At 49.0% G+C, this 21,671-nt stretch overlaps 8 protein-coding genes across 8 annotated transcripts; 4 read left to right on the top strand and 4 right to left on the bottom strand.

The window, feature by feature from the left end:
- Positions 1–591: 591 nt before the first annotated feature.
- Positions 592–3,434, bottom strand: N7529_009780 (uncharacterized protein; the record flags this gene model as incomplete). Its single annotated transcript, XM_057245307.1, is given in 8 exon segments — positions 592–849; positions 907–1,611; positions 1,661–2,268; positions 2,286–2,433; positions 2,483–2,520; positions 2,570–2,792; positions 2,841–3,249; positions 3,301–3,434. 8 exon segments carry the CDS (start codon positions 3,432–3,434, stop codon positions 592–594), a joined length of 2,523 nt encoding a protein of 840 aa, XP_057093570.1.
- A 3,103-nt stretch (positions 3,435–6,537) lies between these two features.
- N7529_009781 (putative RNA interference and gene silencing protein (Qde2)) lies at positions 6,538–9,846 on the top strand (the record flags this gene model as incomplete). Its single annotated transcript, XM_057245308.1, has 4 exons — positions 6,538–6,796; positions 6,856–7,983; positions 8,070–8,320; positions 8,374–9,846. 4 exons carry the CDS (start codon positions 6,538–6,540, stop codon positions 9,844–9,846), a joined length of 3,111 nt encoding a protein of 1,036 aa, XP_057093571.1.
- A 568-nt stretch (positions 9,847–10,414) lies between these two features.
- On the bottom strand, positions 10,415–12,010 carry N7529_009782 (uncharacterized protein; the record flags this gene model as incomplete). The annotated part of the gene is made up of 2 exons (XM_057245309.1): positions 10,415–11,650; positions 11,699–12,010. The coding sequence occupies 2 exons, from the start codon at positions 12,008–12,010 to the stop codon at positions 10,415–10,417; spliced, it is 1,548 nt and encodes a 515-aa protein (XP_057093572.1).
- An 802-nt stretch (positions 12,011–12,812) lies between these two features.
- N7529_009783 (DNA-directed RNA polymerase II subunit RPB7) lies at positions 12,813–13,484 on the bottom strand (the record flags this gene model as incomplete). The annotated part of the gene is made up of 4 exons (XM_057245310.1): positions 12,813–12,822; positions 12,883–13,052; positions 13,104–13,184; positions 13,236–13,484. 4 exons carry the CDS (start codon positions 13,482–13,484, stop codon positions 12,813–12,815), a joined length of 510 nt encoding a protein of 169 aa, XP_057093573.1.
- A 1,123-nt stretch (positions 13,485–14,607) lies between these two features.
- On the top strand, positions 14,608–15,350 carry N7529_009784 (2-hydroxy-palmitic acid dioxygenase MPO1; the record flags this gene model as incomplete). The annotated part of the gene is made up of 3 exons (XM_057245311.1): positions 14,608–14,640; positions 14,691–14,714; positions 14,769–15,350. 3 exons carry the CDS (start codon positions 14,608–14,610, stop codon positions 15,348–15,350), a joined length of 639 nt encoding a protein of 212 aa, XP_057093574.1.
- An 827-nt stretch (positions 15,351–16,177) lies between these two features.
- Positions 16,178–18,303, top strand: N7529_009785 (F1F0 ATP synthase subunit alpha; the record flags this gene model as incomplete). The annotated part of the gene is made up of 5 exons (XM_057245312.1): positions 16,178–16,249; positions 16,425–16,582; positions 16,719–16,775; positions 16,837–16,957; positions 17,050–18,303. 5 exons carry the CDS (start codon positions 16,178–16,180, stop codon positions 18,301–18,303), a joined length of 1,662 nt encoding a protein of 553 aa, XP_057093575.1.
- A 753-nt stretch (positions 18,304–19,056) lies between these two features.
- N7529_009786 (methylenetetrahydrofolate dehydrogenase (NAD(+))) lies at positions 19,057–20,317 on the top strand (the record flags this gene model as incomplete). Its single annotated transcript, XM_057245313.1, has 4 exons — positions 19,057–19,253; positions 19,404–20,037; positions 20,087–20,176; positions 20,234–20,317. 4 exons carry the CDS (start codon positions 19,057–19,059, stop codon positions 20,315–20,317), a joined length of 1,005 nt encoding a protein of 334 aa, XP_057093576.1.
- A 647-nt stretch (positions 20,318–20,964) lies between these two features.
- Positions 20,965–21,652, bottom strand: N7529_009787 (signal peptidase complex subunit 2; the record flags this gene model as incomplete). Its single annotated transcript, XM_057245314.1, has 3 exons — positions 20,965–21,192; positions 21,263–21,561; positions 21,616–21,652. The coding sequence occupies 3 exons, from the start codon at positions 21,650–21,652 to the stop codon at positions 20,965–20,967; spliced, it is 564 nt and encodes a 187-aa protein (XP_057093577.1).
- Between the last annotated feature and the right edge of the window lie 19 nt (positions 21,653–21,671).

The raw sequence follows: 21,671 nt of genomic DNA on the forward strand, positions 1-21,671 counted from the left end.
ACATTTTTGAAATGAAAATCTCCGAAAGACTAGAACTTGTACTTTTCGAAAAAAAGAAAAATCGATCTGGATTGGAATCATCGAGGCCAATAAGTTTTCCCGGAGATTATATTCACGTGACCTGTTTAGTTCATCGAATGAAAACACCGCAGCAATGTTACTAGCAAAATTATAAAAGTCATAGTGTCTAAAATGATTTTGGAGTTATCAGCTACATAAACATGTAGACATGAGAATATAGTGAGCTCGTGGAATTGAAAAATTAAAGGGGGGTTGGAGAAAGAGTAGAGACTTTATAGTACCCGGCTTCTATACTTCCAATTTGCTCCATAACCACATACCCCAAAGAGTGGAATTATATCGCAATAACATTATGATATGATACATAAAAAAGATCCATCGCTACAATCAATCCTCCAAATAGAAACTTTTTTCAAATCAATTGTTCACATCCAACCCATTCCGAATGGCACGAACAAAAAGGAACAACTGCCTCGGAAATTCAACCTATTGATCAAATCAAATCAAAACCAGGTATCAAAAACTGCCAAAAGCATTTCGTAAGATCAGATTATCCGTCACAGCAAACCATTAGTTAATCTTGGCATGGGGATCTCGCCATACCCTATCTGCTCCCGGGACTGCGCCTTCAGGGCTGATAGATGAAGGTGAATACATGTTTGGTAGTCGAGGGGGACCAGTTGTAGCACTGCTCGACATCGAAGGGACCCGCGATGCACCAAGAGGACTAGAGATCGAAGATTGGGATACGCCCGCAGACTGTGGGGTCGGCCAGAACTGATTCGATGTGTCGAGTGTTGGGTTTTGTATATATGTGTCCCAGGCATCCTATAGTTCACAAGTTAGCAAGGACGTGTACCTCAAGAAAGCTATAGAATGACCCACCCAATCAAGGTTCACCTGCATGTCCGGCATCTGACCAAACATGCTACTGAACGGCGAAAGCGCACCAGGAATTTCAGCCGCGCCCGTCCCCATTCCAGTTCCCATCGGCGAATCACTCATTTTGAACATTGGATCCGTAAATGGAGGAGGGCCGGGATTCATGGGACTCATACCACTACTCAGTAGACCGAGAGTCATGGCAGCATTCTGTTTCTCATCTGCAGGTTCGAAGTTCGCACTGGGGGTATCCTCAATTCCTGGTGCTTGCATGAGCAATTTACTCAGCATGACGCCAATAACATTTGAGGCTTTCCAAGCTTCCATGCTGACATCTCGGGATTCATCCCAAATCTCTTTGGATCGTTGGAGAGCGGCCATCATCTCATCGCGGCGTTCCCGACCCCAGGTGTAGGTGTCTCCGGATGGACGGCCGGAAACTTGCATTTGGAGGCCCTGGGATAGATCGAGGGAGACAATGGTGGCTGAGAGGAGGAAATCGGCGGAGCTTAGGGATGTGACTCGGCTTTGGCGACTGCGGAGGCGACCATTGCGTGTTTCCGCGTGTAGGAGTGCTTGGACTTGGAGGAGATCCATTGCAGAGTCAATACATGTTCTCCGCGAGTAGGTGAAGCGGGGGTTGTCCCGGGCGCGGACTAGATATGGGCGGTGGAGGACGCATTGCGCTTTGTCATATACGGCCATTACCTGCGGTCGTTAGCATCGATATTGATGATGTGGAATTAAGAGCACATACGGCAAACCGTGACATGATGAGGTTGATGGGATCCAGCTGGCACTCCTCCATGGGTCGAATTTTCAAGTGGTCAGGGATCATATCTCTTGCCTGACGCAGTTCTGCGTCGATTTCCATCACTTTTTCGTATGGAGCACTCGAGATCGCGGAGCTTTGTTCAACCACGCGGCCGAATGCGTATGTCAGGCGTGCCTTGGCGATCAAATACGAGATAGGCGTGGGCTCGGACAATTGACGAGATGGCGGGAGTTCTTTGCAGTCTTCGTCGAAATCATCATCGTACAGATTGCGCGGAAGTTCGGTATCACTATCAGAGGAGCGAATCATGCTTGGCAGACCAACTTGGAATGAAAAGAGTAGATCAGCCTGGCGCACGAAGGTCCACACCCGCCGTCGCATCTCGCCCTGGAAAGGTGTGATGTTTGGGAACATTTTGGAGTCACGGTGGTATCCTGAGCGCATCGCTAGACGGGCAATCACACCAGTCATGACCCAGACGGAGACATCCGCGTCCGTGGTCTGGGAAAAGTCACCATGAAGATGGAATACAAGCGCTTCGATCAAAAACGGGTGCGGTTTCGTGTAGTCGGCCAGCGTTAAGGTCTGTGCTGCTGAATTTCGGAACCCCCAGCCATATCTATGGACTTGCCTCTGAACTCAGGTGGTTCATCGCCTTCACGGTGATAAGATAGCATCGCTAACCTCATCATTCCGAAGAGCATGGCAAACCAGACAAGTTCTGTTTGAGCGGGATCTTCCCAATGTTTATTGTACTAGAAAGGTCAGCCTGGGAATACTGCCACCGGCAGCCTGAAAACTTACCTGTGCCTGAAATGAAGGTCCATGAAGAATATCTGACACTATATCAGAATGAGGAGCACTTTTGCGGCAAGGGTTTTGGAGACTCACGAGTTGCAGGATCATATGAGTTGAAGTAGCGAGCCACAAGAAGATCCGTTGTATACTTTGACGGCAAGCCGGTCATGATCTCGGCACGACTCATCGGCTTCGTGACACCAAACAACAAATTCGAACCTGATAGATCAGTAGCTGGCCGAGCGGCCTTGACTTTCTCGGCCTGCTCATCCAGTTGCTTCTTGTGCGTCGTAAAGAAATTCTTAACCTCGGTTATCTGTGCAGGTTAGCAATGTCCCAAATTTAACTAGCCTTCCCAACTCACATCATTCAATACAGAAGCCCAGTGGGCATCACTGATGTAATAAGACTTGTTATTGTCCACCTTCATGATACCAAACGACTTGGTGACCTGGTCCGTATCACTATCCTCGTCTTCCATCCCCTCCTCGTCGATCTCCCGGTCATGCGAGAACCTTGCCGATCCCGCACTACTATCACCAGAAATAGCAGCCATGGCCGCTGCCGGACCCGCAGATTGAGACCCATTCGTCATCAACGAAAGCACCAATCCTTCCAACCGGTCGATGCGATTCTGCATATCATCCGGGGAATTCAACGAAGGCTGCTGAGGCGAATTTCGTTTGCGCGAGCTGGCTTGCGCATAGTTACAAGAAACAGCATCGCCTCGTTTGACGCAGTTTTCGCAGGGATTGGAGCGATTGCATTTCAGCCTAGAACTGTTAGAAAGAATCATTGAGTTCGGCTTGATCTTGGGTTCTTACTTTCTATGTCGGCATGGTGCGCAGGATAGAGGCACTCGGTTTCGTTTCCGGACGACTCTGTAATCTGGGGAGTGGCCAGCACTGGACGAGTTTGTGGAGGGGGGTGTGGGGGTCGGTTTGGTGGGGAATGCCATGATGGCTTGTAGGGAGTTTGTCGCGAGAGTCAAGTGTTGGAAATGTGGTCACAGGCGAGATGTCGGCCACACTGTGTGTCGACTGGTTAGGCGGGGCTCTCAGGTAGACTGTCGTAGTACCGCGCAACGGTGGTGGATTTGACACGCACTTGGATGGATCGCGAACCCTCTAGTCAGGTTTTCTTGGCCTTTTTGTGAGCAAGCACCCTAATTATTTGCGCAAAGCTTCGAAAGGGGTCTGAGTTTTCCCTTTCTCGAAACAATCAGGCACCAAATTTGCGCAACCGGAGAATTTGTCTTATCGTCAAGCAACTGTAGCAGGACTGAGTTCAGGATTAGTGGAGATGGGTTGAAATCGTTTGAAGCGTCGCGCCTAGAATGCTAAAGGGTCGCTAAACGTATTCCGACCCAATGCGATGTGCGAGGTCGAAGCTTGTGATGGCAAGTTAAGGAGGGGAATGAGATGGTGCGTGGGCGGATAAGCCTTTGGGGCCGAAACTGACTCGTAAGGATCAAAGACTACCCTAATGCGGAGTAATTTAGGGGCTCTTGAACCGAAACCGATGACTCTAATGAAGTCAAAGATGAAGAGGAGAAAGCCCCAAGGTTGAAACTCAGGATGATTAATCGACTTATCTCCGAAGGCTTATCGCCATATGATCTCACGCATAACAATGCTCCTTTCTCTACGGAGTACACTTTACTCTCTTTCTGTCTCTCTCTCTCTATGTTCAGATTTTATATAAACATATACCCTCAATATTTTTTTTTCTAACCTATATAGCTTCATAAACAACATCTCTCTGCCTCGTATTAACAGTTAGACTTTCACTTCTACTGCGACTGATTGGCCTACCAGATTTCTTTATTCTCTTCCGCTTTGGGAATCATTGCTTGCCGCTTTTTGCTCATCACAGTGCTGCTTGCTGTTAGTGGTTGGAATGGGTTAGTTTTTTTATTTTTGATAAACATATTTGTAGTTTATAAACTACTTACGTACATTTGACCACATATAGAGATCTTCGATACACTGCATGAAACATGAAGTAGTTGGTTTGGGTATATGCTCACATGTGTGTTTTATTCCATTGCTTAATTGTACCTTGATTTTTCCGAGACGCCAGCAAATAGGAGACTACACGGAATACATATGCATACATGTGTATGTATGTATACATACGTTGTATATGCGACGTGAGGTCCCCTTGATCGAGAATCAATCGATTTCTCTCATAGAAAGTGCAGGAATTATTCTGATAGGGCTTTGTCCTCAACCGGGGTACCCAGGTTTTTCAGAAATCGTGTAACTACTTTGTCAAGTGAACCCTGAGAGATTGGGCAGAAACTGTACGACTTCTTTTGATGGGATATCGTGTGGGCCAAATCAACCAATGCTGCAGTGTTGAATATCCTCTAAATCCAACTACAATGTCTTCCGATGACACCCCCAAGCTGCACTAAGCCTCATACAATCCAGGAAACCACACCATTGTAGTAACCCACGGTGCCTGTGTATCTGACCTTCACTAGGATCTAGTCATCCCGCATCTCAGCTCATACCACCTCCCAGTTCCCGACCTTTCTGGCCATGGCAAATCACAAGCAATAACTCCCTATTCAGTTGATCTCTCAGTCCGTCTAATCGCCAACCTCAATCGCACCCACGCCAACGGCTCAGCTCATACAATCGGCCACAGTCTCGGAGCGCAGATCTCTAGCCTCCACAGAGCCAGACTTGGTCAACTCCGTCTTCATATCTGGGTTTGACCAAACAGCAATCACGCCGTACATCCTATATGCAGCATTGACCGTGCCTCATGTGGAGAATGGTCTTCCTCGTTCCCTCATCAGCTGGACAATGGAGGCGCAGATTTACCACATATTGATACCAAAACCTGCACGCTTGACTTGTGTCGGAAGATAGTCTCGCCAGATACTCTGACTCAGTAGCCATCGCCGTGGCATACGCGAAACCTGATCGTTGCGACTGGGAAATACGGGCTCATTCCTAGTAGTGATCACCCGCATGATGTTGTTAAGCTAATAAAGATCGGAAGAGAGTTGAATACGGAGACTTTTGCGAACACGCATTTGGGTATACGACATCCGTGGAATCGTCAGGCCCCACGCTTCTTTGCGGAAACTGCTGAGGCATGTTTGAAAGGAGAGAGTTGCCAGAGGATTTTTAAAGCTTTGATCTTCCTGGGGGGCTCTGTTTAATGGTTATAGCATTCAAGATCTAATCAGTTACAGCGATAGGTATATGGATATTTGCATTTTATGTAAAGTAGGGTATAGAATGGTCGCATGTAACACAAAGCACTCTCACCAAAAAAAATATTTAGTATTACTTACGAGTATTCTCTTTGTCTTCTTTCGTATGACTTTCGGTGGTTATTGGATTCCCGATATTTCATCACATATTGTACCTATCATAGGTGCGTAGGCAGTATAATGTCCCATGAATATGTCCTTCTGCTGTTCTATACTTAGCCTATAAGTTTAAATAGTTAGAAAGTGGCCAAGTATTTTCTAGATCTATCAACATAGTGACAGAGTATCAAAACTAAGCTCTACTTTATTTCTCTATATCTCTAGGTATACAATGAAGTAAATACGATAGTCTGCATAGTATAATCCCAGATGGTAATGATACATATATGTACATATGTAGGCAGCTATCATTTTGTAACTAAATATTTGCTAACTTGTTCAAATTGAAAGCAATAGAAATATACTGATCTAGATGTATCATAGTGTGCTAACCAATTATGATGTATAATGATCACATCCTGGTAAGTTTGTATAACCGTAGGTATGCATGGCCAACACATCAGAGCAAACACCTGGGCAAATTAAGTGCCTTAATAAGCCGGTGCACCCCGCAGCTCACTTTTTTTTGACCCATATATGATCATTCTACACCTTGATTGAGTACTAAATCTACCATTTATCATGAGTGATAATCGAGGTCGCGGACGGGGTGATCGTGCTCGCGGTGACCGTGGTCGTGGTCGTGGTCGTGGTGGTGATCGTGGTCATGGGGATCGCGGTCGTGGTGATGGCGGTCGCGGTGATGGCGGTCGCGGTCGTGGTGACATGAATGTTCCCGTCCGCCCAGCTGGACGCGGAGACGGCGATCGTGGTGGATTCCGCGGTGAATTCCGAGGTGATTTTCGAGGTGGTAGCAGAGGTGGTGATTTTCGAGGTCGAGGAGATTATAGAGGTCGAGGTGGGGACTTCCGAGGTGGCGGCGGCGACTTCAGAGGCCGTGGTCGTGGTGATTTCCGCGGTAGGGGTGATTTCCGAGGTGGCCGTGGTGGCCGTGGTGGTGTGGTCAATCTTGGCCCTCCTATCTTCAGGTATGTTCTCGCTTTCATTATCATTAGTTTGATCAAAGCCAATAACCGGACTTGTAGAGAAGGACAACCTATCCCTCCACCCAGCGAAGTTGTTCGCAACACCGAAAATGATCTCGCAAAGGCTCTTGCTATCAAGGGAAAGAACAAAGAGCGTCAGGAAAAATACCCCGAACGTCCTGGTTATGGAACAGCTGGTAAACCGGTGACTCTGTATGCCAACTATCTGCCACTCACCCTGCCTAACAAGCAAATTTTCCGCTACCACATTGCCATTGCAGCTGATTCTGCGGGTCGATCTGCTCCTGTTGGCAAAAAGGCCCGACACATCGTTCGCCTGCTGTTGGATGAGCACTTCGCCGAGGAGAAGAACAGCATTGCGTCGGATTTCCGTTCGACTCTGGTCTCATGTGTCAAGTTGACGGAGGGCAAATACGATGTGCGATACAAGGAAGACCTTGAAGATGATTACCCTGAAACTCCCCGGATTCACGCCGTCACCGTTCAGCACACGGGCGAGATCAACCCGGCCGACTTGCTGAACTATATCACCTCCACCAATGCCGCTTCCATGCTTGAGTCTAAGGAGCAGATCGTCGCTGCTCTCAACATGATCATGGGTCATCACCCCAAGACGACCGATGGAGTTGTTTCAGTTGGTGCCAACAGACACTACAGTCTGCGCGAGGATTCAATGGAATCATATAACCTCGGCGGTGGTCTTTCCGTGCTTCGTGGATTCTTTGTCAGTGTGCGTGCAGCAACTGCTCGCGTTCTCTTAAATGTGCAGGTGAAGTACATTGCTTGCTATAACGATGGTCCTCTGGCCCACGTTATCGGAGGCTTTGGTAACAGGAACACCTATCGTTTGGAGAAATTCCTCAAGGGTTTGCGAGTTAGCATCACCCATATCGCTCGGAAGAATAGCCGTGGTCAGCCCCGACCTCGTATCAAGCCTATTTTTGGCTTGGCTAGCCGCGGCGACGGTGGCTCCTCCCCTAACCCACCCAGGATCGCTCGTCACGGCGGTGGTCCCAATGATGTAGAATTCTTCCTGAGTGAAGCTGCTCCCACTCCTGCCGCTGTCCCCGGTGCACCAGAGTCCAAGGCCAAAAAGGGAAAGAAAGCGCCCAGAGCCGGACCCGCGGAGGCTGGACGCTACATTACTGTTGCTGCTTTCTTCAAGAAGGGTCAGTTATATGATTCTCACTTTCTACTCACTTTCTACTCACTTTCACTTTGAACAAACTTTATACTGACTTTTCTCTCATCTCAGAGTACAATAAAGTTCTGGATCCAAACTTGCCTGTGGTCAATGTCGGATCGCGTGACAGGCCTGTCTATCTCCCCTGTGAGGTCTGCATAGTTCAGCCTGGTCAACCAGCCAAGTCTAAGCTCTCTGGTGATCAGACTGCTTCGATGCTGAAGTTCGCCGTGATGGGACGTAAGCCCGGCCAGAACGCTGAGTCGATCGTCACCAAAGGTGTGGGTGTTCTAGGACTGGGCTCGCCAGCGAACTCAACTCTGGTAAGACACCCTATGCTATTATTAATTATCTTCTCGTATCTAATTCTTCACAGGCTGCTTTCGGTATCAACTCCGCCACTGAGCTGATCACAGTTCCCGGACGCGTTCTCCCAGCCCCCAACGTCTGCTATAAAGATAGAAACCGTACTAAGGAGATCAGAACCAACGCTGGTAGCTGGAACATGCGTCAGATTCAGTTTTCCAAGCCGACAACCATGGCATCCTGGTCCTACATCTACATCCAACAGCCGGGCTTGCGGCCAGTATTTGAAGAAGGCTCGGACCATCTCAATGGCGCCCTGTCCGGCTTCCGCAAGACGCTTTGCGACATGGGCATGAGGGTGAGCCCGCATCTGCCTGGAAAGTACGTCCTCCTTTCCGGTGGGAACGATGCAGCAGAGATTGAGACTGCAGTCCTCGATCTGCAAAAAACGCATAACCCAGTCTTCATCCTGGGAATCTTTTGCGCAAAAGACACTGGCATCTACAACTGCGTCAAGCAAGTCTGCGACGTCCGCTGCGGCATCCGTAACGTTAACGTTCTCGCCGAAAAGCTCGCCAACTCAAACGACCAGTACAATGCTAATGTGGGCCTGAAAATCAACCTCAAACTCGGCGGCACGAACCAAGCCCTCCTGGCTAAGGACCTGGGCATCATCTCCGCAGGCAAGACCATGCTCGTCGGAATTGACGTAACCCACCCGTCCCCAGGCTCAGTTGGCACCGCCCCCTCCGTCGCTGGCATCGTCGCCTCAGTCGACTCGACTTTGGCCCAATGGCCCGCAGAAATCCGCGTCCAAGGCGCCCGCAAAGAAATGGTCGCAGACCTCGAAACCCTCCTCGTCTCCCGCCTCAACCATTGGCGCAAGCTCAACAAAGCCCTCCCGGAGAACATCATCGTCTACCGAGACGGTGTCTCCGAGGGCCAGTACAACAAGGTCATTGACGAAGAACTGCCCCTTCTCAAGGCAGCCTGCAAAAAGACCTACCCAGCCGACCAGTCCAAGAAAGGCCTCCCCCGACTAGCGATCATCATCGTCGGTAAACGCCACAACACCCGCTTCTACCCCACGACCGCAGCAGACTCGAACCGCGAAAATCCAATCCCCGGAACCGTCGTCGACCGCGGTGTCTCGGAAGCCCGCGACTGGGACTTCTTCCTGCAGGCGCACTCCGCTCTCCAGGGCACCGCCCGCCCCGCCCACTACTTCACCGTTTGGGATGAAATCTTCTACCCTAGTCATCCAGGAAATGCAGGCGGGCCTGGTGCGGCGGATGTCCTGCAGGAACTTACACATAAGATGTGTTACATGTTCGGGCGGGCTACGAAGGCTGTTAGCGTTTGCCCGCCGGCTTACTATGCCGATCTGGTGTGTACGCGGGCGCGCTGCTTCTTGAGTGATCTGTTTGATCCGCCTTCGTTGGATTCCGCGCACAGTGTCAGTGGCACCGAGGGGACGGATATGTCCCGTACTACGGATGTGGTTATTCACCCTAACATTGCGGAGACTATGTTTTACATTTGAATTGTGGTTGTGGATGGTGGTTGGTGGCTTCGGGGTTGTTGATTGCCATTTGGAAGAATGACGGAGGATCTATACTACATTTATGATATTTTGATGTTTTGGATTTGATTTGGAGAATATGTCTGGTCAATTTGAAACGAGGTTGGGATATCATGTAGCTGCCTACCTTGGACGTTCCTTTAGCTACAATTTCCAATTGGCTTTAACTGAGACGTACGTGTTTCGTAGTTCTGATTTACTAGTTAATATCTTTTGTGGAGATTGCAATTCAGGTTCAAGATATAACATCGTACAATTGATTAACAACACTCATTCTGAAGAAATCAACGTGTCCACCATGGAGATACAAGAGAAGAACAGAAATAGTAAAAGCCAACACATCCTCGGTATAAGAAAGAAGATAGACAAGAAGACAAGAATAGAAGGTAATACACGGCGACCAGCCAATCAGGCCAAGCACCAGCCATTTTTTTGTAATTTTGCATATTGATCAACATCAATGCGGGTATCGATACATATCGCTCATGAACCAGCCGTATAAAGGGGATCTCACCAAAGACGAGATCCACTACTCGTCACCATGATGCCAGCTAGGCTGGTTGTGGGTTAACGGGTTGTGCATGGCAGTCGTCGTACCGGTACGTTTCTCATGCGGCGACTCATCATAGTCGTGCCAATGAGATTGCATCTGCTGCACGGCCTTATCATGCTTAGCAGTGGGCTGGGGAGTATTCTGGGAATCATCGGCGAAGTCGAAGTGAGGATTGAAATTCTTCTTGCGATTCGCTGCATTGCCTGCAACGGCCAATGGCTCGTTCTTCTTCTCCCGCTCGGACGGCATGGGGCCCTGGCCCTCTGCGTCATCGAATAGACGGTTCTCATAGAGACGTTTACTGCGACCACCGAATGAGCTGATAATGCGGCCGTCGTCATTGTCGTCATCTGATAGGTCGAAGTGACGCGTTGTGTCGCGGCGGGGCTTGATGATCTTCAACTTCTCGGGACTTTCGTCCTCGCTTAGATCGAAGTGGCGGACTTCTTCACCACGAGGAGCGCGTGTATTCTTGACAGGGGTAGTGTAATCGTCACCGAAGTCCCAATGGCCGGCTGCATAGAGGTTCGAGCGTTGAGATCTAGTCTCATGCTTTATTTCTCGGCTGGTATCGTTTCCGGTGATGTCGAAGTGGTCAAATCTTGAGGGATTGCTTTTGTAGAAGCTGCGATCTTCACCGACAGGTCCACTTTCGGATTCATCTTCTTCAGGGACTCGGGGTGCGCGGCGCTGCGGCCTCGATGGCGATTCTGGAACATCGTCGTCCTTCTGAAAGATATCGCTGAAGTTGCGCGAGGCAGGTTGGCCAGATGAACGCGCGAACGGTGCTACAGGGGCAGGGGCCGGCTTGCTTGGCGAGAGGATCTCGTTCAGGGATCCAGCTCCATACGGGTCTTTGGTGTATCTCTTTCCAGGGGACGAAGACTTGGCAGCGCGAGCTTCGCGTTCGGCTGCTTCCTTGCTCGGCGAGAGAAGGTCATCCAGGGATCCTGCGGAATAGGGATCTTTGATGTGGCGCTTGCTGGGAGATGAAGAGCGAGCGGGACGTTCTGTCTCCAATCCTGGGACGGCAGCTGTAGAACGTTCTGCCTCAGCTGTCTTGAGGAGACGGATTTGATCCTTTCCATCGCGAATAGGCCAGGCGCGTCCGCGCGCACCAATAACTTCAACTTGTCTCAGGAGGGAGGCCTGGTCCCAGTGGATGCGGATTTGTTTGATTTGTTGTTCGGTGTCGAAGTGGACAATGTGAATCTGCATGCATTAGTGGATATTCTCGATGCGCGATCTTGGGGCATTTACCGTGGGGAAAGTCACGACGCGGTCGGCCAGGAAATTATCATCCAGCGAGGGGAGATAGGCCCCGCCGCCCTCCTTGAACTCGAGGGTTGTTTCCATGTCCAGACACAGTGCATCTGAGCCTTCAATGGCGCTGATGACTTTGTGGGATTTCGTCTCGACCACATGGTGTTGCTTCAAAACATGAGTGATCACATTGTCGGGTTTTTGGAACTTGGTAGTAGTAGGCACGTAGATTAGAGATACATCCCCAGCCAATTTAGCGGTCTTGGGGCTTTTCAAGAACCGCTCGTATTCTGTCTTGTAGTAAGACATGTTTGAACAGAATAGTTGTAGGGAGAGGGTCAGGTTCTGAAGTTCAAAAGGATAAGGAGAGAAGGAGAGAGAGCTACTCAAGTGGGCTAGACGCGTATTTACTACTTCCGTAGATTGTTTGGTACAACTGCAGTTGCCCTTTCTACTACACAATAATAACGTATCGAATACCTCAAATCACACAGGGGCTTCACTAGCTCAATTCGGTACTTGCTACACCCGTACCTTGCATACAAAGCAAGTAAATAATAGAACGGCACACCTGGGCACGGGGAAGAAAAACAACGCCAGTGTTTCACAAAGTGGCGGGACGGTCTAGGCTACCTCCGTGCAATCATCGTCTCTCCGGCAACTGGGGTGCATCCATATATATGCAATACATATATGCATACTCCGTACAAATCCTGCATCTATATTCTATGTATCTTGTCAACTGTTACATTTAGGTTTTACACATTGCTTCACAGGTTCCGGTATGGAGGGTTGTTGTATTGTACATCTATTATGATTGTACCTAAGGCTAATGCCGATCTCTGGGTCAACTACCGTCCTAGAAACTCCTGCAATGTCCGAATAATACTCTCAGGAAGATCAATGCGTCTTTCTCAGAACGCTGCAGGTATTCTATCATTGAGGTCCACGGGTATCCAAGGCATATGCAAGCAAAAGCCGTATGATTTCCAGAGACCAATTCTTTCTTTTTTGTGTAGCAATAGCATTTCCCGTATCTCTGGAACGGTAGATGGCATCGTACATTATCGTGTTGGTGAAAAAAAAGGGTATGTGTTGCAATCGTGTCTCATTACAAAGGTCTGGACAATGTCGCGTTAGCAAAGTGACATTCACACGAAGGGTTCAAATAAGTCACTTACCCAAGATAATCCTCCTTGATAGTACCAATGGCATTGATCGCGGCCACGTCGGGTTTAACACCGAGAATCTTCAGCCGCAGACTGGTTCCTTTCTCAATCACTTGGTCGGCATGGTCGGTGTACTGTGGCGGCACGGTATTGGGTTCCCATTTAATATCACTGGGAATGTTCTTGAAACCAGTCAGCAATCGACCTCGTATCTCGAACGAAACAACACAAACCTTTCGCGCAATGAAGACAGATAACGGGCCTGCCAGGGTGAAGATACCCGTGGGCTTAACGGAGGTAACAATGGCATCCACCTAAAATCAGTTAGCAGGGACTCATTCCAATGTCACATCCGAGACGCATACCGTCTCGCCACGGAATGGCTTCCAAATGATCGCACGGTATCTGATCGTGTATTCCGCCTGACCGATACCAGGCATCACCCGCCCCTCGCCAATATCAACCATGTCCATAACACAGATCACAAAGTGATCACCGGTACAGCGACCTTCCTCCTCCTCATTAAGACGACCGATCAGGTATTCTCGCATGTTTGGTCCGAAATAGGACGGGTGCATGGCGATGACCTTGGTCTCTTCTTTGAGGAAAAACATTGTCGCGGAGTGAGAGAATGCACGAATCTCACGGTTCGTGTGGAGGGTTCAAAGGATGGTAGTGGCTTGTGGAAAAGTGATGTCAATCGAGATCGAGGGACGGCGTTTTCGACGAGCTCATGACCTGCTGTTGAGGCTCCGGTTGTGGCTGTCAGAAATGAGCGAGGGTGATCCGGATTTCTGGTATGGCAGAGAGTGTATCTGCCTTGGATCTTGGGCGAGGAGGCAGATACAGTTGCTGCAGGCGCAAGCTTTCACTTCGTAAGAGCATCCCCGGTCTGGCGGGCCAAGTTTGGGTGGATGTGGTCACGTGATGTGGTTTGACCTGTCGAGGTGAACGGGCATTGTTCGATTCGGTTTCATGTTCAATTTGGTATTTCATATGCTGGGATTTGAAACTACGCTCGATGCATTGCATTCGAGTTTTGAGATCGAGGGTCTTTTTGTCGCGCGGCGAATAAATTTTCATCCATACATACAATATCGTATAGGTTATCCGATCTATATCACCGTATGAAGTCCACGGGTCTTGATAGCATTTCCGGCTATTAATCAGATGACAACTTGGATTTGAGGTATACATGTACAGTTTTGTGTAATAAAGCGTGGTTTTTACTTGCTCTTTTATCAACATTGCTTTTCAAGGTATACAAAAGCTTAATAGCTGACATTATATATATATTAACCCATTTCCACTACAAAGTCCAGAAACAAAATTACTTACCTAGGTAGTACCCTAAAATATCGCAAAGCTCACTGCCCAAAGCTTCCAAACGGTTCAATAAATTCAATTCAACCCCGAAAAGAACGGTTTGAAGTTTCACCAGGCCCATAGTTATAGATCGTAGACTATATTTATGCAGAAAATTGATAGCAGGGTTCATAACGGGGAACTTCCAAAGTTACAATAACAATGATAGATTCTCAAGCAGTTTAAAACATTAAATACATACATACACATGTACATATATGTTAAATCAAATAAATATGCCGCTGTAAGAAAGGCTTAGATCCCCGGATTTGGGGCACAGGTTACGCCAAGACCGTGGGATCCTCGGCTCAAATATAATGTACGCTTACATTTGATCTCACATAACTCCAGACTTCTTCCATCACCCCAAAGATGGCACTCAATCTCGAGAAGCAGCTGCTCTTTGTAAGTTTGAAACCAAAAGACCATATAGCATTTAACTGACTCGAATCTAGTACGGAGCTTATCATAACAATCCCGTACAGCCTAACCTCTCCATCCCAAACCCCAGACACAACCAGCTAACAGCCTAGGTTAATGTCGCAATCCACATAACCTGCGTCCCAATCCTACTATTCACTGGTATCGTCCTAGTACGTTCAAAATCCAAATCTACAAGCATGCAGGAAACTTACAATATCCAGGCCTGCAACTGCCCACCTCTCTTCACACTCCCCTCCGCCGTGGAAATATCCAACCTCCCCGCCAACGCCGGTACAATCGGCGCCCTCATCTATGCAACCTTCTACATACTCCTAGAACCGATAGCTGGCGGACTTCTCGCCCCGGCCCTCATCGCAGCCGCTTACTCCGGAAACTACTTCCTCAGCACACATGGCCACATCGTGAACTACTGGGCCGGCGGTATCCATGTGGTATCATGGATAGCACAGTTCATCGGACATGGTGCGTTCGAGAAACGTGCTCCTGCTCTCCTGGATAACCTTGTCCAGGCATTGCTACTTGCCCCGCTGTTTGTATGGATGGAAGTCCTGTTCTTCTTTGGGTATCGACCTGCATTGAAGGAACGCTTTGATAAGGGTGTTGAGGTGGAGATTGCAAAGTTCCGAAAGCAGCAGAAGGAGGAGAAGGGCAAGGGTAAGGGGAAGTTGTAAAGGTGGCTTGTGTGTGGAGTAAGGGGAACTGAGCTGGTTTGAGGTTGGGAGGGGGTTGGGGATGGGGTTTGGTGGGCTTATGGATGATTTGCTTTCTGTGATTTTGTTCAATTAGCAGAGCGATTGCTTAATATTTTGCATTTTGTTTCGTTGTTCTTCCAAGGTTGTTCCAAGTATTGCATTTTCGAATAAAGGCTCCGGGTGTACCATGTATGAGTAATGTAACATGATCAAGTGGGTACATATGTATATTGATAATAAAATATAGTCAGATATAATATAGTAAGAATATCCAAAAAACATCAAATATCAAAGCTGGTAGGTTAACCTTAGTATATGGATGTAGCCCTGGAGAGAAGTATATGGTTGCCGTGACGAAAGTGATGACATAAGAAATTCACCTGACTTCCTGGGCAGAATTCCGCCGATCCGAGAGAAGAGAAAAAAACGGGAGAGAAAGAGTGGACTCCCTGTTCCCGGTCGGTTATGAGAAATTATTAGTTACTGTTTAACTAGGTAAGGAATTTTTTTATGAAAAAAAAAAGATTCATGTTAAAATCAATAGAAATAAATTTATATGAAGAACAAAATAGTAACCAAAAATATAACCAGCAATAAAACAAGAAAGAACACAAGGTGGCCTCAGGCTAGGGCCACCTCGGAGGACCCAGTGTTCAAAGCGGTTTAGCGCAAGTCCTGAGAATCCAATCCTCCCCCCGACGACAAAGCTCTCCCGTCCACAATCCTCTCTCCTCTCCCGTTCTCTCTCCCCAATTACATCTCTCTCCCAGAGAATTCATCCTCCCATCCTCTGAACCACATTCACAATGTTCAGAAACGCTTTGCGGTCATCCAGCCGCTCCGTTGCGGCCGTCTCGGCCACTGGCCGCATCGCCTCGGTGAGTCCATCCCATCCCAGCCGACTTCGTCCATCGCCCATTCCGACATCGTTCATCTCAAACTTGAGCTCGATCGGTGCTCAAATACCATCACACCTCGACTTCGAAATTAAATACATCCCTTGGACACGTTGTCCTTCTATGTGATGGTCATTGACAAGTTTTTCGTCTACAGGTCCGCGCGGCTGCTGCCGGTCCTCTCAACGGTGTTCGCTCTTACGCCTCCGAGGCCAAGGCCCAGCCTACTGAGGTCTCTTCCATCCTTGAGCAGCGCATTCGTGGTGTCTCTGAGGAGGCTGGTCTCGCTGAGACCGGTCGTGTTCTGTCGGTCGGGTACGTCAATTCAACCCAAGGGCGGCTAGGGGCGCGAAGAAAAAATTCGGTCCCCGTCGACAATCCCATCGAATCCGCCTTTGTCTATTAAAATTCGACCAATTACCGAACGAGAAACTGATTGAGCTTTGAATAGTGATGGTATCGCCCGTGTCCACGGTATGACCAACGTCCAGGCTGAGGAGCTTGTCGAGTATGTGAACCCCCCAAAGTCTTGGCATTCCATAACAACCGGAAAACTAACCCTTCCCCAGGTTCGCCTCCGGCGTTAAGGGTATGTGCATGAACCTCGAGGCCGGCCAGGTCGGTGTCGTGCTCTTCGGTTCCGACCGTCTCGTCACTGAGGGTGAGACCGTCAAGCGTACCGGCGAGATTGTAAGCCAGCCCCCCTTGTACACCCATTTTGATATTGGACCCTGAACCCTTCAACTCTACTTTTGAAACATAAATATTAACATACTATCCAGGTTGATGTCCCCGTCGGCCCTGAGCTGCTCGGACGTGTCGTCGACGCTCTCGGTAACCCCATCGATGGCAAGGGTCCCCTCCAGACCAAGGAGAAGCGCCGTGCCCAGCTTAAGGCCCCCGGTATTCTGCCCCGTCAGTCCGTCAACCAGCCCGTACAGACTGGTATGAAGTGTGTCGACTCCATGGTTCCCATCGGCCGTGGTCAGCGTGAGTTGATCATTGGTGATCGTCAGACCGGTAAGACCGCTGTCGCTCTTGACACCATGCTCAACCAGAAGCGCTGGAACAACTCCAACGCCTCCGAGGAGCAGAAGCTGTACTGTATCTACGTTGCCGTCGGTCAGAAGCGTTCCACCGTCGCTCAGCTCGTCAAGACCCTTGAGGAGCAGGATGCCATGAAGTACTCCATCGTCGTCGCTGCCACCGCTTCCGAGGCCGCCCCCTTGCAGTACATTGCTCCCTTCACCGGTACCGCCATGGGTGAGTGGTTCCGTGACAACGGCCGCCACGCCGTCATCATCTACGACGATCTGTCCAAGCAGGCCGTTGCCTACCGTCAGATGTCTCTGCTCCTCCGTCGTCCCCCAGGACGTGAGGCCTACCCCGGTGATGTCTTCTACCTGCACTCTCGTCTCCTCGAGCGTTCCGCCAAGATGAACAAGACCCACGGTGCTGGTTCCCTCACTGCCCTCCCCATCATTGAGACCCAGGGTGGTGACGTTTCTGCTTACATTCCCACCAACGTCATTTCCATCACTGATGGTCAGATCTTCTTGGAGTCTGAGCTGTTCTACAAGGGTATCCGTCCCGCCATTAACGTCGGTCTGTCCGTCTCCCGTGTCGGTTCCGCCGCCCAGGTCAAGGCCATGAAGCAGGTCGCCGGTTCCCTGAAGCTCTTCCTTGCTCAGTACCGTGAGGTCGCTGCCTTCGCCCAGTTCGGTTCCGATCTTGATGCCTCCACCAAGCAGACCCTTGCCCGTGGTGAGCGTCTGACCGAGCTCCTCAAGCAGAAGCAGTACTCCCCCATGGCTGTCTCCGACATGGTCCCCCTGATCTTCGCCGGTGTTAACGGTCTCCTCGACACCATCCCCGTCGCCAAGATTCTCCCCTGGGAGACTGAGCTCCTTGCTCACCTGAAGAGCACTCACCCCGAGATCCAGGCCACCATCGAGAAGGACGGCCAGGTCTCCAAGGAGTCCGAGGCTAACCTCAAGAAGGTCATCTCTGACTTCAACGCCACCTTCAACGCATAAGTTAAGAAATAACTCGGATGATCCTTCGTGGTCGGCTTTGTTTTCTTGACTCTATGTATAGACAAGATAGCCTGTACAATTTTGAGCCCATTGTTTTTCCTGTTCTTTCTTTCTTGGTCCTGGTGCTTAGCTGGAAGTCCTAGCTGTCTGCCTTGTGGATGTAGCGATGTAATTATCTGCATGATCCTGGGCGGACCATGGATATCCCGTAGCGCTGCCTTGAGCTAGAACTAAAAAGACATGGACTGCCAAAATGTGATTATATCCTGTACGTTTAGATTTTATCCGCGCAGGGGGCGCGAGATGGGAGGATAACCCTAATTCCGTCTGGTCTCCTATGCTCTCAATGTTGGACCGCAATTTATTCCATTTGTTCAAATGTTTTTAATACTTGTAGTTTATAGATACATGCCCTATTCTAAGCAGTAGTTAGAAGTATACATATGTAGTCATAGGCAGGACTCCCATAGAGTCAAGAGCCATCGATACTTCAGAGTTCAGAATACGAGGTGAAATTATTGCGCAAATTCATTCAGCTGCGACTACACGTCTCAATCATTACTATAACACCTTATATCCTGTCTTCTTGATGTTGAAGAAGGGACGCGACGACATCGGCAAGTGAGGCCGAAAGCGGCATCCGAACTGTTATCGATAAGCGAACAATCTTTTTCCCGCCAAAATCGACATTAACCAAGTCGCCCCGCGCAAAGAGACCTCAATTTTATACAGTCATTTGTTGACCTCGCCATCATGTCTGCCCCTACCGACAAGCCCCCGTCCTCCTGCAAGGTGATGTTGAGCAAGAACGTTGCCAACCGTCTCCTCGCCGAAGTCCACGAAGGCCTCAAGACCCTTGAGAAGCCGCCTCATTTGATCGGTTTGCTGGCCAACAATGACCCCGCCGCCCTGACCTACGCGGAGATGACCAAGAAGACCTGCGAAGAGAAGTGAGTATACACACCATTTCCACGTTGTGCGGCTCCAATGGCTCCGTTGGTGCGATGTATGGTGGGGGTACTATGATTCATACATGCCCCTCAGAAAACCACCCTACACCCAACCACCATACAATCAATTGCAAATCTAACACAATGCAGTGGATTCAAGTACACTATGCGCCAAGTATCCCGCGACGACATCGAAGAATCCATCATCGCCGCAAACACCGACGACAGCATCGACGGCATCATTGTCTACTACCCGATTTTCAACAACCGCCAGGACCAATACCTGCAGCAGATCGTGGATGCGACTAAGGATGTGGAGGGCCTGAGCCACCGCTACATTTTCAACATGTATCAGAACATCCGTTTCCTGGACGGCGAAGCCAAGCGCCAGAAGTCCATCTTGCCTTGTACCCCGCTGGCCAATATCAAGATCCTTGAGTACCTCAACATCTACAACACTATCCTGCCCTACGGAAACCGTTTGTTCGGACACACTATCTGTGTGGTGAACCGCTCTGAGGTTGTTGGTCGGCCGCTTGCTGCGCTGCTGGCTAATGACGGCGCTTGTGTTTACAGCGTTGATGTTACTGGCGTGCAGAAGTTCACCCGTGGAGAGGGACTGCAGAAGAAGAGACATGAGATTGTCGATCTGGAAGGCAAGACTATCAAGGATGTTGCGCCGCTTTGTGATGTTGTTATCACCGGTGTTCCTGGCGAGGGATACAAGTTCGATACCAGCCTTCTGCGCGATGGTGCCGTTTGTGTCAACTTCTCCAGCGAGAAGGTATGTATTATACTTTATTTTAGTCGAGTGCTCGCTGACCCATTTGCAGAACTTCCCCTATGAGGTCCGAGAGAAGGCCTCTATCTTCGTTCCTTCCATCGGAAAGGTCACCATTGTTGTCCTGCTGCGCAACCTGCTGGTCAGTCTCACTAAATCTTTATCTTTGCTTTGAAGCACCCCACTAACTTCAACACAGAGACTCATCCAAAACAAGCGCATGGACGATGTCAAGCCTGCCGAGGCCACAGAACGACCCGGTACCCTCGAGGCCTCTTCGTAGGTTCCTTTCTTATAGACATGATTTGATCTCAATGGTTATGCCATGCGAGCTGGCTGTTCCGTAAAAAAATCCCTATAGATATTCTGTTTGTTATTAGCCATTTCGATATACTCTGAAACTTCATGTTTCGTCCCTTTTTCTGTGTTCCATATTTCTCAATTGCATGCCTCCGAACATAGATTTTACTTCGAATCTTGTTTTACTTGACTATTTACAGATATAATGTTAAATGATACGATAGAATACTGGTGTTCAATGTCTCAAATCCCATGCCTTCCCCGTTCAGATGTCATCTGTAGTTGTTTCAGGGTTTCCGATTCCTCCTCGTCGTCCAGTCCATGCGGACCCGCGAGGCGCTGATCCATGATTTTGGGTTTGAAGGAAATCTGAGTGAATGAGCAACCAGGGTTTTTCATAAGAACCCAAGTAGAAGCTCAAATTGGGCATGAAGTTAAAGAAGAGAAATTGGCTACTTCCTTCATGGATATATATGCGAATCGCTTCAAAACGCCATATAAATTGGGGTGTTGCAAAATCGCTCTTGTCTTATGTTTGCGGTCATGGCTATGCTATCTTTTAGTCCGGTATCGCAGAAAGATACTCGCAAACATGGTTCCTGCTCAGAAACAAGATGTGGAAGGCCTATATCAACCGGACTTCTTCTCATTCTCTTTGGCTGCCAATCTCAAAACATCAATCTCACTAGCAACCCAGCGGCGGAAAGGCTCAGGATGGAACACTCCTTCTGCGGAAAACCAAGTTGTGAAGGGCGCCTCGCACCGCTTGTCCTGAAGGACCTTCCCAGAGGCAGACTTATAAACAACGCGCAACTTGTAGATACTCGAGAACTTCTGAGCCGATGAAGAAACGGATATCTGTAGTCATATATGTTAGCGTAGTCCGAGGGCATACAGCCTCAAAAGGCCCAAAGATTGATTAGCATACCGTCTCTCCCGTCTTTCTCTTTCCGGAGTATACCTCGCCAGCTTCAACAGCCCAAATCCAGTATGTAAGGAATGTATTCAACACAAAGTATGTGGCTACTGCAGCGATAATCCAGGGAGATTTCGTTGCTTCCCAGCCGAGCGTGCGGTCTGCATAGAAAGTGAATCCGGCAATCGCGACAGCGCTGTATCCAATTACGAAACGGATATTTGTTTTCGAGTAGTCGGGTGTAAAAGTGTAAGGCGCGGGAAGGTTGGTCAGGTATGGAAGAAGCGCATCGTCACTTGTAGACTTGAGATCTAATCACAAAGGTCAGACTTGTTTGTTGTATAGAGTAGATCGGGATTACGGACCATTGGTCGAGTAGACCGGTACTTTGGTGGTAGCCATAAGAGCAATGATCAGATAT

Source organism: Penicillium soppii (assembly GCF_028829465.1).
Source record: "Penicillium soppii strain IBT 18220 chromosome Unknown utg000007l, whole genome shotgun sequence".
In the NCBI taxonomy this organism is placed as follows: domain Eukaryota; kingdom Fungi; phylum Ascomycota; class Eurotiomycetes; order Eurotiales; family Aspergillaceae; genus Penicillium; species Penicillium soppii.